The sequence below is a fragment of the Clupea harengus genome, chromosome 8, assembly GCF_900700415.2.
Source record: "Clupea harengus chromosome 8, Ch_v2.0.2, whole genome shotgun sequence".
Taxonomy (NCBI): domain Eukaryota; kingdom Metazoa; phylum Chordata; class Actinopteri; order Clupeiformes; family Clupeidae; genus Clupea; species Clupea harengus.
In genome coordinates, this window is record NC_045159.1 from 12,173,351 (window position 1) to 12,190,194 (window position 16,844).

Consider the following 16,844-nt stretch of genomic DNA (forward strand, 5'->3'; position numbering starts at 1 on the left):
CGTAGTTAAATATGTAATAGCTGTTTATGACTAGATGCGCAAGAGAGAGATGAAATGATATAGAGGAATGCTATTTTCATTACTGGGATGCATACCAGCGTTGGTGAATTGTTATTTTATATACATTTCTGTACGTGCTCTTGTGAAATTATATTTTTCAAGAGCACACGGTCTCCTCACAGTACTTCTGTGTTTGAACTCTTAGGGTCGCTGTTGATCATAGTTTTCGAGTCATAAGGCGAATCTCCTTGTTCTTACCTCAGTGCGTATAAAAAGGAGATGTACCCATAACGAACACTGGCAGATCGCCTGTTTGCAACTACAGTCATAGCGATTGTTTTTACTATTGTGTTTGTTTCGTATGTGTTACAAGATACGTCTGTTGGGCGATTTGCAAAAACCTATCCGGAATACACATTTGCACGCATTATGCTATGAGGTCGGGGAAGGCAAAGAGCGGGGACAATGTCGTGCAAAACAATGGTGTGGCAAGTACTCTTGATCTCTTTCTTCTTACGCAGTCTACACGGACAAGTTAGTTACTCCATCCCTGAGGAAATGTCGAAAGGCTCTTTTGTTGGGAGTATAACACAAGATCTGGGATTGGAACTGAATAGGCTAATGTCAGGAAAAGCGCGTATATACACCGGAGATAGCACCGAATATATCGGTCTGGATAAAGAAAAAGGAGCGCTTTTCATCAGAGAGAAAATGGATCGGGAGGTGCTTTGTGGAAAGACAACACCTTGCGCTTTACATCTGCAAGTAATTCTCGAAAATCCCATGGAATTGTATAGAATCACGATTGAAATCACAGACATAAACGACAATGCTCCAAGCTTCAAGAAAAACGAGATGAAATTCGAAATAAGTGAATCCGCTATTACTGGAGCTGTATTTATGTTAGAGAAAGCCGTGGACCGCGATGTCGGAATCAATGGCTTACTGAGCTATTCGCTTAAGCCAACTGATAACTTCGCCTTAAAACTGAACAGTCAGGCAGATGGAAGTAAAAATGTTGAAATGATTCTTCAAAAACCTCTTGATCGAGAGAAACATGAGCGATTGTCTTTACTGTTAACAGCTAAGGATGGCGGTGAGCCACAAATGTCAGGCACAGTACAGATACACGTAACTGTTCTAGATGGCAATGACAATGCTCCTGTGTTTACACAAAAAATATATAAAACATCCTTAACAGAAAATGCTTTAAGAGGCTCTAAGCTTGTCACTGTGACCGCGACCGATGCAGACAGCGGCTCAAACAGTGTGGTTACGTATTACATGTCAAATATGATGGAGGGAATAACTGATTTATTCAGCATAGATCCACAAAGCGGAGATATTACCGTAGATGGCGTGGTTGATTATGAAATATCCAGCCGTTATGAATTAGATGTGCAAGCAAAAGACCAAGGAGGACTCTCTGATTCTTGTAAAGTAATTATTGACATAATTGACGTTAATGATAACAAACCAAGTATTAGCATTATTTCTAAATCCAGTTCAATTTCTGAAGAATCAAAGGCTGGCACAGTGATTGCAATGATGAATGTAAACGACCCTGACTCGGGCAAGAATGGACAAGTGAAATGTAATATTGAAGATAGCATCCCTTTCACAATGGCATCTCCATCAAACAACTTTTTCAGTCTCCTTACCTATAGTGAACTGGACAGAGAAAAAACCTCCGAGTATAACATAAGTATTATTTGTTCAGATGAAGGAGTTACTCCGTTATCCAACAATGTAACTCTCCGCTTACATATTTCAGATGTCAATGATAACGCACCGTTGTTCGAAAAAGATCATTTTGAGGCCTTTATAGTTGAAAACAACTCCCCTGGTTTGGCTGTATTTACGGTAAAAGCCAAAGATGCTGACTGGAATCAGAACGCACGTGTTAGTTACATACTCGAGGAGAGCTCCATTAGTGGTGTACCGGTCTCCTCATACGTGTCTGTGCATGCCGACAGCGGCGTCATCCATGCCATACGGTCTTTCGATTATGAACAAATGAAGAATATCAAGTTTACGATAAAAGCGCAAGACGGAGGTTCTCCGCCTCTTAGCAGTAACGCTACTGTGCAGATTATTATACAAGATCAGAATGACAATGCGCCACAGGTTCTCTACCCAGTACAGACAAGCAGCTCAGTCGTATCTGAACTGGTGCCTCGCTCAGCAGATGTTGGCTATCTGGTCACCAAAGTGGTGGCTGTTGATGTGGACTCTGGACAGAATGCCTGGCTCTCATATAAACTACAGAAAGCTGCAGACAGAGCGCTGTTTGAAGTGGGCGCACAGAATGGTGAAATCAGAACTGTGCGCCAGGTGACTGACAAAGATGGTGCGAAACAAAAACTTATTGTTGTCATAGAAGACAACGGACAGCCCTCTCGCTCAGCTACAGTTATTGTGAACGTGGTAGTGGCGGACAGCTTTCCTGAAATGCTCTCAGAATTCACAGATGTTACGCACGACAAGAATTATAGTGAAGATTTGACCTTTTATTTAGTTTTGGCTTTAGCTGTGGTGTCCTTTCTCTTCATCGCATGCTTAGTTGCCATAATCTCAGTCAAGATCTACAGATGGAGACACTCTAGCATCCTCAGTCAGTCTAATCTTCCAGTCATTCCATATTATCCACCTCATTATGGAGACGGAACAGGAACCTTAAAGCACATGTACAACTATGAAGTGTGCATGACAACAGACTCCAGAAAGAGTGATGCGACGTTTCTAAGACCCACTAGTCAAAATGTGTTAATAATGGACCCAAACACCACTGAAACCATGAAGCGAATACAGAAAGAACAACTTTTCTTGGATGATTTAAATTCTCCTGATCAGGTGAGGTCATTCATTTAGAATGTGTCAATGAAGAATTGATACATTTTGAAAATCTTCTATCACCTATTAACTAGTTTTCTTATGACTTTAAGTGCTGGCTATTTGTTCTTTTGGAAGCTTACACCCTTTTGTGCATCTCTGTCGTTTTCTCTGTCGTTCACTCTTTCATTGTTTCAATGTATCATTTTGTCTGATTTAAAGCTCTGGCGTTTGATTCATTTCAGCACCATGGATAGGGACAGCGGCCGTAGCCTCTCAGAAGGCTTAAGTCATTTTTCTACAACTTCTCCATTCACTTTTTGCTGATAATATCTTGAAAATGGCCATATGTGAAGTTCAAATAGCCATCCTCCACTTTACATCAGACTTATTATGGGATCAGATAAGTTAAAGTTAAATTTTGTATCTGTGTAATGCAGAAAACACTCTGAAAATGATCTAAGCTACACAATGGACTTACAGAGCCAAATGGCATCTCATCAGAGGATATCTCTCTGTTCTTCTCACACCAAAAGACTTCCATTGTTTGTATTCACAGCAACCCCCTTGCATTGAGTGCCATCACACACAGCATGGCATAACCTCAGTTTAACTAATTACCATATCCTGCATTCCCTTAACACCTGGTTGCTTGCTACAACCTTGGGTGTTTGTGATTTCCAAATTATGTACAAATTAATATGAATGTAGTATATTCATGTTTGGCCTTTAATTGATCAATGTGATGTGGGCAGCAGTCTTACCATGGTTTCATTACAGCATGAAGTGTCATAGTTGTATTATTTTAATATAATTTTTACTTCAGTTCTGCATATTAATCAGCTGTTCAGCTACAAACAGCCAACCAAAAGGTTACTTGAATTGAGGGGACACCGGACGATTGGTTTGGATTGGTTTGTGGAGATTGTGATATTTAACCAGCCATTTAACACTGAGACATATTACACCGAGTCTTGTCTCTTCTCTTACTCTTGCTTTTACTCTTATCTTGGCTCATGCTCTCTCTCACTCTCTGTCTCTCTCTCTCTCTCTCTCTATCTATCTCTCTCTCTCTCTCTCTTCATGTCCCCTATCTCTCCCCATCTCATCTCATTATCTTATTCCCTCATTCATAACTTCTCGTGTGCCATTCCTTTACTGTGCCACTACCTTATGAATTGGAGGTCATTTCATAACTTTATGGAGTCAGGTTAATCCTATTTTCCGCAATATTTGCGACTCTAATGCATTCTTCTTTTCCATAAAGTTCAGACACACTTAAGCCTTCCAGCCTGGTGTTTTTCCATCGATTTGGTAACACTTTGGTTGCTAATTTACAGTGGTGAGCCGAGGTGATCGAGACACTGCCAATTTACATCTATATCTTATCACCATGTTATTGGCATTCACAGCAATGGCGTAAAATATTGTTGTGCTTCTGTTATTGGGCTGTAAGTGCCGCTGTTGGTTAAGCGGAAGGGAGATGAGAGGTCCTGTTATCTGAAGGAAAAAAAACATTCTGCTGTTCTCGGAAAGACGGAACAGCACTTTGTGTTTGTTGGTGCCTGGACGCTAATCAGAATCAGCAAGGATGGATATGTGGGTGACTTTTGTTGCATGGACGAAAGCCTTCAACTGAATTTAGTCGGTTTTCCTTGTTGCCCTGTTCTGCATTGGGCTACAACATAGATCATTTAAAAAATGGCAGCCAAAGATATGCGCAGTTTCTTTTTCAGAAACGTTTGTGTGTCAGCCATTCTTCTGTGTTGTTTTCGCTTTGTGACGGCACAAGTTCGGTATTCCATTCCGGAGGAGATGGCGAAAGGTTCTCTTGTAGGAAATGTGGCAGACGACTTGGGTATTGACATGAAACGGATTCGGAGCGGCAGAGCTCGTATCGTAGCGGGGGACAGCGGTCCCTATGTAGAACTGAATACAGACAAAGGGACACTGACGGTGAGTGAGAGGATAGACCGTGAGCTTCTTTGTAAGCAGACAGCACCGTGTAGTTCCAGTTTCGAAATTATATTAGAAAATCCCATTCAACTGTATGAGGTGGTAATAGAAATTCTGGATGTCAATGACCACGCTCCGACATTTCCGAAAGACGAAATCAGTATTGAAATAATGGAGAATGCAATGCCAGGAGCTCGCTTCCCATTAGACAGCGCGTATGACCCTGATGTCGGAAAAAATACCATTCAGAGTTATAGTCTAAGACCAACCGATAATTTTATACTGAAACACGAAACACGACCAGATGGAAATAAGTACATTGAAATGGTGCTACAGTCTCCTGTAGACAGAGAAAAGACTGAAGAATTATCTCTAATATTAACTGCGAGTGACGGTGGTAAACCGGCCAAGTCTGGAGTGAAGAAGATACATATTAAAGTGCTAGATGTCAATGATAACGCTCCAGTTTTCACCAAGAAGTTGTACAGGGCGTCGGTCGCAGAAAATTCCCCCAAAGGAAGCCCAGTCATTACACTGAGTGCCTCCGACGCCGATAAAGGTGTTAATGGAGAGGTGATATATGCATTTCGGTATGTGTCAGAAAGCGATCGTGGACTGTTTGAAATCGAAGAGAAGTCAGGAGAGGTGATAGTAGCCGGGGATATTGACTACGAAAAGGCTAAAAAGTACGAGATAAACATAGAGGCCAAAGATCATGGCGGTTACACCGATTCATGTGTTTTGATTATAGACATAGTCGATGTGAACGACAACTTTCCAGTGATATCATTAACATCCTTCACGAATCTTGTCTCTGAAGATGCCCCCGTTGGCACAACTGTAGCTGTTGTAAATGTTAAAGACTTAGATTCGGCTGAAAATGGACAGGTGAGGTGTAAAATAAACAGAAATATTCCGTTTAGCATCAAGTCCTCTTTAAAGAACTATTACACTGTACTGACGGAGGAGAAGCTGGACAGGGAGCTGTTATCGGAATATAACATTACCATCACAGCCACAGATGAGGGATCGCCACCTCTTTCAGCGAATAAAACAATTCAGTTACGCATAGCTGACATGAATGACAATCGGCCTGTTTTTGAGCAGACGGATTACCTTTCACATATCATGGAGAATAACGCACCAGGTGTGTCTATATATATAGTCAGTGCCACAGATGCAGATTGCTGCCAAAACTCTCGTGTCTCCTACCTACTGGAGGAGACTCAGATCAACGGAGCACCTGCGTCATCTTTAGTCTCCATCAATGCTGAAACAGGAGTCATTTATGCAGTGCGTTCCTTCGATTATGAGCAGCTTCGTGAATTTAGAATAAATGTCAGCGCTCAGGATGGCGGATCACCCCCACTGTCTGGTAATGCCACCGTCCAGATTCGAATACAAGACCAGAATGATAATGCGCCTCAGGTGCTCTATCCAGTACAGACGGGTAGTTCTCTGGTGGCTGAAATAGTGCCACGTTCAGCAGATGTGGGCTATCTGGTCACTAAAGTAGTGGCTGTTGATGTGGACTCTGGACAGAATGCCTGGCTTTCATATAAACTGCCAAAAGCACCGGAGAGGGCATTGTTTGAAGTTGGGGTTCATAATGGAGAGATCAGAACAGTGCGCCAGGTGACTGATAAAGATGCTGTGAAACAAAAACTCACTGTTGTAGTGGAGGACAACGGACTGCCATCTCGCTCAACCACAGTCAATGTTAACGTGGCAGTGGCGGACAGCTTTCCTGAAATACTCTCCGAATTTATTGACTTACCGCACGACAAGGATTACAACGACAATTTTACTTTTTATTTGGTTTTGGCATTGGCTGTGGTGTCTTTCCTCTTCATTTCGTGTTTAGTTGCCATAATCTCAGTCAAGATATACAGGTGGAACCAATCTCGCGTCTTGTATCATTCTAATCTGCCAGTCATTCCATACTATCCACCTCAATACACAGACACCGGAAGGACTGGAACTTTGAAACACGTATACAATTATGAGGTGTGCATGACGACAGACTCCAGGAAGGGTGAACAGAAATGTATTAGACCTGGTAGTCAAAGCATCATTAGTTTTGACTCCAGTGGGACTCTGACACTTCCACACGTTCAGAGGAGGGAAGACAGTGAAGACTTTCCACCTCAGGTGAGATATTATTTAACACTTACAATGTACACAAATTAGGCCTACTAAAAGCTTTTCATATGAAATATTCTCTATTCTATCAATTTATCTGTCGTCTTATTTCAATGGCGATTTCAATTTAATCTATTTAAATTAAAATGTGCGCCTGGATAATTCATACATATGTCAACGGGAAATGGCAATATAGAATTTAAACTCTAAGTGCCGCTGTTGAACAGCAATACACTATTTTTGATGCTATAACAACAGTCACTCCCTATCCGGTACGTACCTCCATGTCTGCAGCCATATGGGCTGCGATTACAAAGACATAAACACTATTTTGTGCTCATGTGCTATTGGGGTACTTTGTACTTGTGTACAGCGTTGTTCAGTTTTCATTCTTTTTTTCTCGTTTTTTGGTTGTTTGCGCACAATCATGGGCGATGGCTGTCGTGTCGATATGAGAAGAGGCGGCATCGGACTGTATTCGTGGCCACTGAAGCTCCTTGTTTTGTACATGAGTGTGGTTGGCATTCACGGACAGGTCCGTTATTCTATCCCAGAAGAACTTTCGAAGGGATCTGTTGTGGGGAATATCGTGCAGGATTTGGGTCTGGATATTAAACGATTGAAAACTGGCCGTGCGCGGATTTTTACAGAGGACAGTCGTGAGTACGTAGCGTTGAACAATGACCGAGGCACTCTCATTGTGAAAGAAAAGATTGACCGAGAGGAAATGTGTGCCCAAATAGCTCCATGTTCTTTTCATTTTCAGATTATTCTCGAAAATCCAGTTGAACTGCATCGTATTGACGTCGAAATCTTAGATATTAATGACAACGCTCCATTATTTCAAGATACGATTGTGAAACTAGAGATAAGCGAGGGGTCTATCATAGGGACCCGCTTTCCTTTGGAAAATGCTGTAGACTCTGATGTTGGAATAAATTCCATTCAGTCATATTCTCTCTTACCAAGCGACCATTTTAAACTTAATCAGCATTCACACTCTGACGGTAGCAAATATCTGGAAATGGTTCTCCAGACAACACTTGATAGGGAAACTACAGAACAGCATGTTTTGATACTAACCGCTGTAGATGGAGGATCTCCCAGCAGGACAGGGACCGTGAAAATACACATTGAGGTATTAGATGTGAATGACAATGCGCCAGTGTTTAATTCTCGTCTTTATAAAGCGTCTCTGCCAGAGGATTCCTCTAAAGGCACAGTAGTTTTGGCAGTTAGTGCCTCTGATGCAGATTCTGGAATGAATGGAGAAGTGTCTTATTCATTTTCACACTCCACGGATAGTATGGCGGATGTGTTTGAAATTGACAGTAATACTGGTGATATTAAGGTGATAGGAAATCTAGACTATGAAAACATCAAACAGTATAAAATAAACGTGAAAGCAATTGATCAAGGACGTTTAACTGACACAGCTAAAGTGTTGATTGATGTGTTGGACGTGAATGATAATGCCCCGGTCATCACTGTTATGACATTTTCTGACCACATACCTGAAAATGCTCTCCTGGATACCTTGGTAGCAATGTTAAACGTTAAGGATTCAGACTCAGACAAAAATGGTGAAGTGAGACTTTATGTTGACAAAGACCTACCTTTCAAAATTAAGCCTTCATCTTCTAATATTTTTAGTTTGGTCACCGATCAGAACCTGGACCGCGAAAGGGTCTCTCAATACAATATAACGCTAACAGCCACTGATCAAGGAGCTCCTTCATATTCTACGAATAAAACTCTTACATTGAAAGTATCGGACGTTAATGACAATGCACCGATCTTTGAGACAGCCAGTTATACTGCATATGTTATGGAGAACAATTCACCGGGCCTGTCTGTGTTTTCTGTGAAGGCCAATGATCAAGACACTGGGCACAATGCTCGAATATCCTATTATCTAGAGGAGACCCAGATGAACAATGGTTTAATTTCGACATATATGTCAATCAACTCAGAGAGTGGGGTCATCCACGCAGTGCGGGCTTTTGATTTTGAGCAAATTAAAGAATTACGAATCCAAGTTAAAGCGTTAGACGGAGGCTCCCCCCCTCTCAGCAGCAATGCCACCGTAACTATTTTCATAACAGATCAGAATGACAACGCACCTCAGATTCTTTATCCAGTTCAAACCAGTGGGTCGGTCGTGGCTGAAATTGTGCCTCGATCGGCAGATATTGGTTATCTGGTCTCCAAAGTAGTGGCTGTTGATGTGGACTCTGGACAGAATTCCTGGCTCTCATACAAACTACAGAAAGTATCAGAAAGAGCGCTGTTTGAAGTGGGCGCACAGAATGGGGAAATCAGAACTGTGCGCCAGGTGACTGATAAAGATGCCTTGAAACAGAAACTCGCTGTTGTGGTGGAGGACAACGGACAGCCCCCTCGCTCAGCTATAGTCAATGTGAACGTGGTGGTGGCCGACAGCTTCCCTGAAGTGCTTTCTGAATTCAGTGACTTTACACATGATAAGGATTATAACGACAAACTGACTTTTTACTTAATCTTGGCTTTGATTGTGGTGTCACTCCTTTTCATTTTTTCTGTTATTGCAATCATATCTGTCAAAATCTATAGATGGAGACAGAGAAGGTCATTCTATAAATCGGCCAATAATCTCCCAGTCATTCCCTATTACCCAACAATGTGCTCTGACGGAACTTTACAGCACGTGTACAACTACGAGGTTTGCGGGACCACTGATTCGAGGATGAGTGACGTAAAACGCATCAGACCGTACAGCCAAAACACGCTGGTGAGCCTGAGTCGGGCGGGGACTGTGCAGAGAGAAAAGACGCAACAGGAGGATGGAGATTTCTCCTCAGAGGTGAGATGATCAATCGTTTGAAAAAAACAAAACAATGAATCAATATATTGTTTATAATGCTCTTTTATGAAAAAATGTAAAGGTTACACTAACAAATATGTACAGCAGCGCGTATATTATTTGTTGATGAGGTTGGCTGGGAATAATTAGCGCATCCCTACACATGCAATGCATTATTTGCAGTGCAAACAATAGGCCCTGTGTACTTTACAGATTACTAAAAATACTTCATGATTAAGCACGTTTACTCTTTACAGCTACAATCTTAAACTGCCATTATTTTCATTAAATATATTCAGATTATTGTTTTATTTTGTATTATTTTTGTACCGCGAATAGTTGGACATTTGTAATACGTTTTTTGGACCCTAAGTGCCGCTGTTGATTGCATATACCTTTCCCTCCTCCGTACCTCCCATCATCTACAAACAGTAAAAGAAGGTTCGGCCCAAATCACATTGCTTTCGGATTCTGCATCAGCAATTGCTTTACGACTATTGCAATCTAAACGTTGTGGCGAAGTCATTTGATAACTGAAATAATAATTTTAAATCGGAAGGAAAGTTGGATCTCTGCGTTATTTTGATAACCTATGTTCGACATCAAGATGACAAAAGGATGTTGTCAGAGATGGATATCGCTCGTGTTTTTGTGCATTTCTCTGATGCATTTTGCAATAGGTCAAATCCGTTATTCTATATCTGAGGAAATGGCGAAGGGGTCCATTGTTGGGAATATAGCAAACGATCTTGGGATTGAACTGAAGAGACTTGTGTCCGGGAGAGCTCGAGTGTTCACATCGGATGGCAGTGAGTACGTTGGGCTGGATAGAGATAAAGGGCAGCTGGTAGTAAAACAAAGAATGGACCGCGAGCAGCTATGTGGGGAGATATCGGCTTGCAGCCTCAGTTTTGAAGTGATTCTTGAAAATCCCATGGAGCTCTATAGCATTACCGTTGACATACAGGATATAAACGACAACAGTCCTGTCTTTCCTAAGAGTGAAATAGATCAAGAAATCAGTGAATCCGCCCTACCCGGAACACGTTTCTCTTTGGGAGGCGCAATTGATCCCGATGTTGGAATTAACACATTACAGAAATACACTTTACATCCTACAGACCATTTTAATCTGAATGTACAGAGTAGTTCAGATGGTAGTAAAAATGTTGAAATGGTCCTCAAAACGCCGTTGGATAGAGAGAAGAAGGAGCATCACTACCTTACGCTAACCGCTATCGATGGTGGAAGTCCACAAAGGTCTGCAACAGTAAAAATCCATATTTCTGTTCTTGATGCTAACGACAATGTCCCGGTATTTAGTCAGGCGGTATACAAAGCCTCTGTTCTCGAGAATTCAGCAATAGCAACGATTGTAACAACAGTCACAGCTACTGACGCAGATGAAGGATCAAATGCTGATTTACAATATTATTTTGAGCATGCCCCAGCCAACGTTATGGCTTTGTTTGCTATCGACACGGAGACTGGTCAAGTTAAGGTTGCTGGGTCGATAGATTATGAAAAATACAAGCAATTTAAGATCAAAGTAATAGCCAAAGACACTGGCGGTTTAATAGACTCCTGTGAGGTTATTATTGATGTCACAGATGTAAATGATAATACCCCGAAAATTACAGTCATGTCATTTACCAGTGCTTTACCTGAAAACGCAGCACTTGGAACAGTTGTTGCTATGATTAATGTCCAAGACCTTGATTCGGGTGACAATGGAAAGGTCACATGTTCAATCGATCGTAACTCGCCATTCAAAATAGTGCCATCGTTAGCAAGCTATTACAACCTAGTGACCGATTCAGCACTGGACAGGGAACAAATACCCGAATACAACATCACCGTAACCGCAGTGGACGGAGGCAACCCACAGCTCTCTAGTAAAGAGACTCTGACTGTAAGGATATCAGACATTAATGACAATGCTCCGCAGTTTGAACAGGAAACGTATGATGTGTATGTACTTGAAAACAACTCCCCATCGTTGTCTATATTCTCGGTAAAAGCTAAAGACGCCGACTGGGGCCCAAATGCACGTATATCTTATTTCCTCGATGATGGGACTTCAAACAGCGAATCCCTTGCATCATTCATTTCAATTAACACGGATACTGGCGTGATCTATGCTATGAAGCCTTTTGATTATGAACACTTAAAATCTTTGAAAATAAAAATAAAAGCCCAGGATGGAGGCACTCCCCCTCTGAGCACCAATGCAACACTGAACATCTTTGTACAAGATCAGAATGATAACGCACCACAAGTACTTTACCCAGTGCAGACTGGTACCTCTGTTGTGGCTGAAATGGTGCCTCGTTCAGCAGATATAGGTTACCTGGTCACTAAAGTAGTGGCGGTTGATGTGGACTCTGGACAGAATGCCTGGCTCTCATACAAATTACAGAAATCCGCAGACAGAGCGCTGTTTGAAGTGGGCGCACACAATGGAGAAATCAGAACTGTGCGCCAGGTGACTGATAAAGATGCTGTGAAACAGAAACTCACTGTTGTAGTGGAAGACAATGGACAGCCCTGTCGCTCAGCTACAGTCAATGTGCATGTGGCAGTGGCAGACAGCTTTCCTGAATTGCTCTCAGAATTCACTGACTTTGCACAGGACAAGGATTACAATGACAGCATGACTTTCTATTTAGTTTTAGCTCTGATTGTAGTTTCGCTGCTCTTCATTTTCTCTGTCATTGCAATCATATCTGTTCAAATCTACAGATGGAGACAGAGAAAGTTACATTATAAATCAGCCAATAACCTCCCAGTGATTCCCTATTACCCCACAATGTACTCTGATGGAACTTTGCAGCAAGTCTACAATTATGAGTTTTGTGGAACCACTGATTCGAGGAGGAGTGACGTAAAACCTATGAGGCCATACAGTCAAAACACACTGGTCAGCTTGAGCCGGCCGGGGACAGTACTGAGAGAAAAGAAAGAACAGCTGGATGCTGAACTCTCTTTGGAGGTGAGAATGAGCGAGAATACACAAGTTTGATCTGGGCTTGACCTAGCGTTTACGCTCAATTACAATTACATATTTAGTGTTAAGACTGTGTTCACCTTCAGATAATTGTGCCCTTTGAGGTGAAACACCTCAAACAAATGTTCAATTCAAGAAATGCTTTGGCAAGATAGCTGTATGCTGCTCTATATGATGCCACAATAGGCCTATCTGAAATTCTTTCATTTAATAGAGAATATTTATGAACAATCTTAAAATATTGATCCAACTCAAATACACTATTAGAATGTGTACATCTGAAGGTCTTCTCTCTCTACTTGTCTCTCCCTCTTCCATAACGGCTATAGATTAACCCATTAACTGTAGCCTAGGTGTGCTCATGGTTTCTTAGTCAAATCCAGGTATTTAGATACATAATAATATATAGTTATTTCAGATATATGAATCGTATTAAGAAAAACATATATAGAGTAACACTATGCAACAATTTTACACTTTTTGAGGTATGGTTTTATAGGCAACTAGTTTTGGTACCATCCTCAAATTCATTTTGATAGCATATGGTCATGTCAAGGACAGATAAACACCTCTGTCTTTCCCACTAGCCATCCAGGATAATGCGCTATGTAGTTCTGTGTACCGGGCTGGAATACCCTGCCAAAATGGAAGAAACATTTCCAGATATACTGCCAAAAGACACCAGTTAGTGTGTTGACAAGCTTCTATCAGTGTCAACTGGGCTGTTGGTAGTGTTTGCAAGGTTGTTGCATGCCTTTTAGGTAGTTAGCTTGCTAGTTTTGGAACAGAACTCCTTATTGCTGCTTTAACCATTCGCAAATGCTGGGTGACCCATAGGTACATCATCATACAGGTGCACCTTGACACTGTAATACCATCGTTGGGCCCCAAGTGCCGCTGTTGATCGCATGTACAATTTCTCACTCGGTACCTCCCATCCCTTTAAACCCGAAAGGAGTGTAGCTACAAAAACGGCATTTCTTTCAGATTGTGATCTAGCAGTCAATTCATGATGACCAACAATGTTTAATTACTGTTGCGTAGACTTGTGCTTTCTGTAACCTGTTTTGGTGGCGTTTTTTGAAGAAAGGTCTTCGGATTGGTGTTCTTTTAATTATTTTTCTGACATTTTGTTAAACCCAGTGTGCGTTATAGACTACATCAAAATGGGGAAGAGAGGCTGTTTTCAAAGACGGCCATTGTCATTTGTGCTCTTGAGCGCTTTCTTGTTTCAGTTCGCGATGGGACAAATCCGTTATTCTATACCTGAGGAAATGGCGAAGGGTTCTTTTGTTGGGAATATAGCAAACGATCTTGGAGTCGAACTGAAGCGCCTTGTGTCCGGGAGAGCTCGAGTGTTCACCTCGGATGGCAGTGAGTACGTTGGGCTGGATAGAGAGAAAGGACAGCTGGTAATAAAACAAAGAATGGACCGCGAGCAGCTATGTGGGGAGATATCGGCTTGTAGTCTGAGTTTTGATGTAATTCTAGAAAATCCCATGGAGTTGTATCGTGTGACCGTTGATGTAGTGGATATAAATGACAATAGCCCTGTATTCCCAGGGAATGAAATCGATCAAGAAATCATCGAATCCACCCTACCTGGAGCACGTTTCTCTTTAGAAAGCGCGATTGATCCAGATGTGGGCATAAATAGTTTACAGAAGTACGTTTTACATCCTACAGACCATTTCAGCCTTAATGTGCAGAGTAATGCACATGGCAATAAAAAGGTTGAAATGGTTCTCAAAACACCTTTAGACAGAGAGAAAACTGATAACCATTACCTCACCCTCACTGCTTTTGATGGCGGCAATCCACAACGGTCCGGGACTGTAAAAGTCCATATTCGTGTTCTTGATGCGAATGACAATGCCCCTATATTCACTCAGCTAGCATACAAAGCCTCGGTTCTTGAAAATGCATCAATCGGTACATTGGTAACAACTGTTACAGCAACGGACGCTGACGAGGAGTCGAGCGCTAATATCCAATATTATTTTGAGCATGTCACGGCTAGTGTTAAGACTTTATTTAGCATAGACACAGAAACAGGTGAGATAAAGGTAGTAGGATCAATAGACTACGAGAAATACAAACAATTCCAGATAAACGTGATAGCCAAAGATAACGGGGGTTTAAAAGCCTCATGTGAAATCATAATTGACGTTACTGATGTAAATGATAATGCTCCAAAAATAACTGTCATGTCATTTTCCAGTGCTTTACCTGAAAACGCAGCACTAGGGACAGTTGTAGCTATGATTAATGTCCAAGATCTTGATTCGGGTGAAAACGGCAAAGTAACTTGCTCAATCCCTCGGACATCACCATTCAAAATAGTATCATCGTTACCAAATTATTACAACCTAGTAACAGATTCAGCACTGGACAGAGAACAAACACCTGAGCATAATATAACCATAACTGCCGTAGACGGAGGAAATCCGTCGCTATCCAGTGAAGAGACACTACGTGTAAAAATATCAGACGTAAATGACAATGCGCCAGAATTTGAGCAGGAATCCTATAACGCCTATGTAATGGAAAACAACTCTCCATCTTTGTCTGTATTCTCGGTAAAAGCTAAGGACGCCGATTGGGGACCAAATTCACGAATATCTTATTTCCTCGATGATGGCAGTATAAATGGGACACCCCTAGCGTCATTCATTTCCATAAATACAGATACTGGTGTAATCTATGCCATGAAGCCTTTTGATTATGAACAGCTCAAGTCTCTGAAAATAAAAATCAAAGCACAGGATGGAGGTACTCCCCCTCTGAGCACCAATGCAACACTGAACATCTTTGTACAAGATCAGAATGATAACGCACCGCAAGTTCTTTATCCATTACAGTCCAGTGGCTCTGTAGTGGCTGAAATAGTGCCACGATCAGCAGATATTGGTTATCTGGTCACCAAAGTGGTGGCTGTTGATGTGGACTCTGGACAGAATGCCTGGCTGTCATATAAGCTACAGAAAGCCGCAGACAGAGCGCTGTTTGAAGTGGGCGCGCAGAATGGAGAGGTCAGAACTGTGCGCCAGGTGACTGATAAAGATGCTGTGAAACAGAAACTCACTGTTGTGGTGGAGGACAACGGACAGCCCTCTCGTTCAGCTACAGTCACTGTGAACGTGGCAGTGGCGGACAGCTTTCCTGAAGTGCTCTCAGAATTCACTGACTTTACGCAGGACAAGGATTACAATGACAGCCTGACTTTTTACTTAATCATAGCCCTGATTGTAGTATCATTCCTTTTCATTTTTTCCATTATTGCAATTATATCCGTTAAAATCTACAGATGGAGACAGAGAAAACTGTACTATAAATCAGCCAATAACCTCCCAGTGATTCCATATTACCCCACAATGCAATCTGATGGAACTTTGCACCAAGTTTACAATTATGAGTTTTGTGGAACCACTGATTCGAGGAGGAGTGACGTAAAACCAATGAGACCATACAGTCAAAACACACTGATTCATCTGAGTCGGCCAGGAACAGTCCAAAGGGAAAAGAAAGAGCATATGGATGCTGAACTCTCTTTAGAGGTGAGGAGCCAGCATACACAAGTCTGAGCTAGACTTACAGATCACTTTGAATTGCATTCTTAATGTGAAGGCTCTGTTACCTTTTAGATAGTTGTCATTTGTCCAGGATCAAACTGATCTTTGATCTTGGGGGGGGAAAGGAAATAGCTGTGTATATTGGTTTTTGTGATACTTCAGTCTTAAGATAGAAATAAACTGTATTACTGCCACACACATCATGCAGGATAGAGTTTATTTAGTGGAATACTTTTACCAAGCAGGTGTGGTGCACTTTTTAGCTACTGGGTTACTATGAAGGTCTGAATCACCTTAGGTACATCCTGAGGCCAGTATATGATCAACAGGGCTAGGGTTTGGAGTAGACCCATTCCAGCCAGGACTGGGATGACATCCAGTCCAGATAGTTTGATTAATAAATACAAATGAACAAAGTGATCTAATCCGTTGTAATCAATATAAGTGGTTGTCCCTCCATTCAGACACGTGGATATTAACACCACATGGGCAT

The 16,844-nt window shown here is 41.7% G+C and overlaps 1 protein-coding gene across 24 annotated transcripts in view; it reads left to right on the plus strand.

The window, feature by feature from the left end:
• The window catches only part of LOC105905983 (protocadherin beta-16-like), a 218,609-nt gene that overhangs the window by 146,821 nt on the left and 54,944 nt on the right, over positions 1 to 16,844 (plus strand). For 2 of the 24 annotated variants that reach the window (XM_031571894.1, XM_031571846.2), the window contains exon 2: positions 9,614 to 9,772. The exons of 16 other annotated variants lie outside the window; for them this stretch is intronic. In XM_031571894.1, coding sequence (XP_031427754.1) covers positions 9,614 to 9,772 — 159 coding nt within the window. 6 more of the 24 variants (XM_031571850.2, XM_031571847.2, XM_031571888.2 and 3 more) reach the window with 6 other exon arrangements.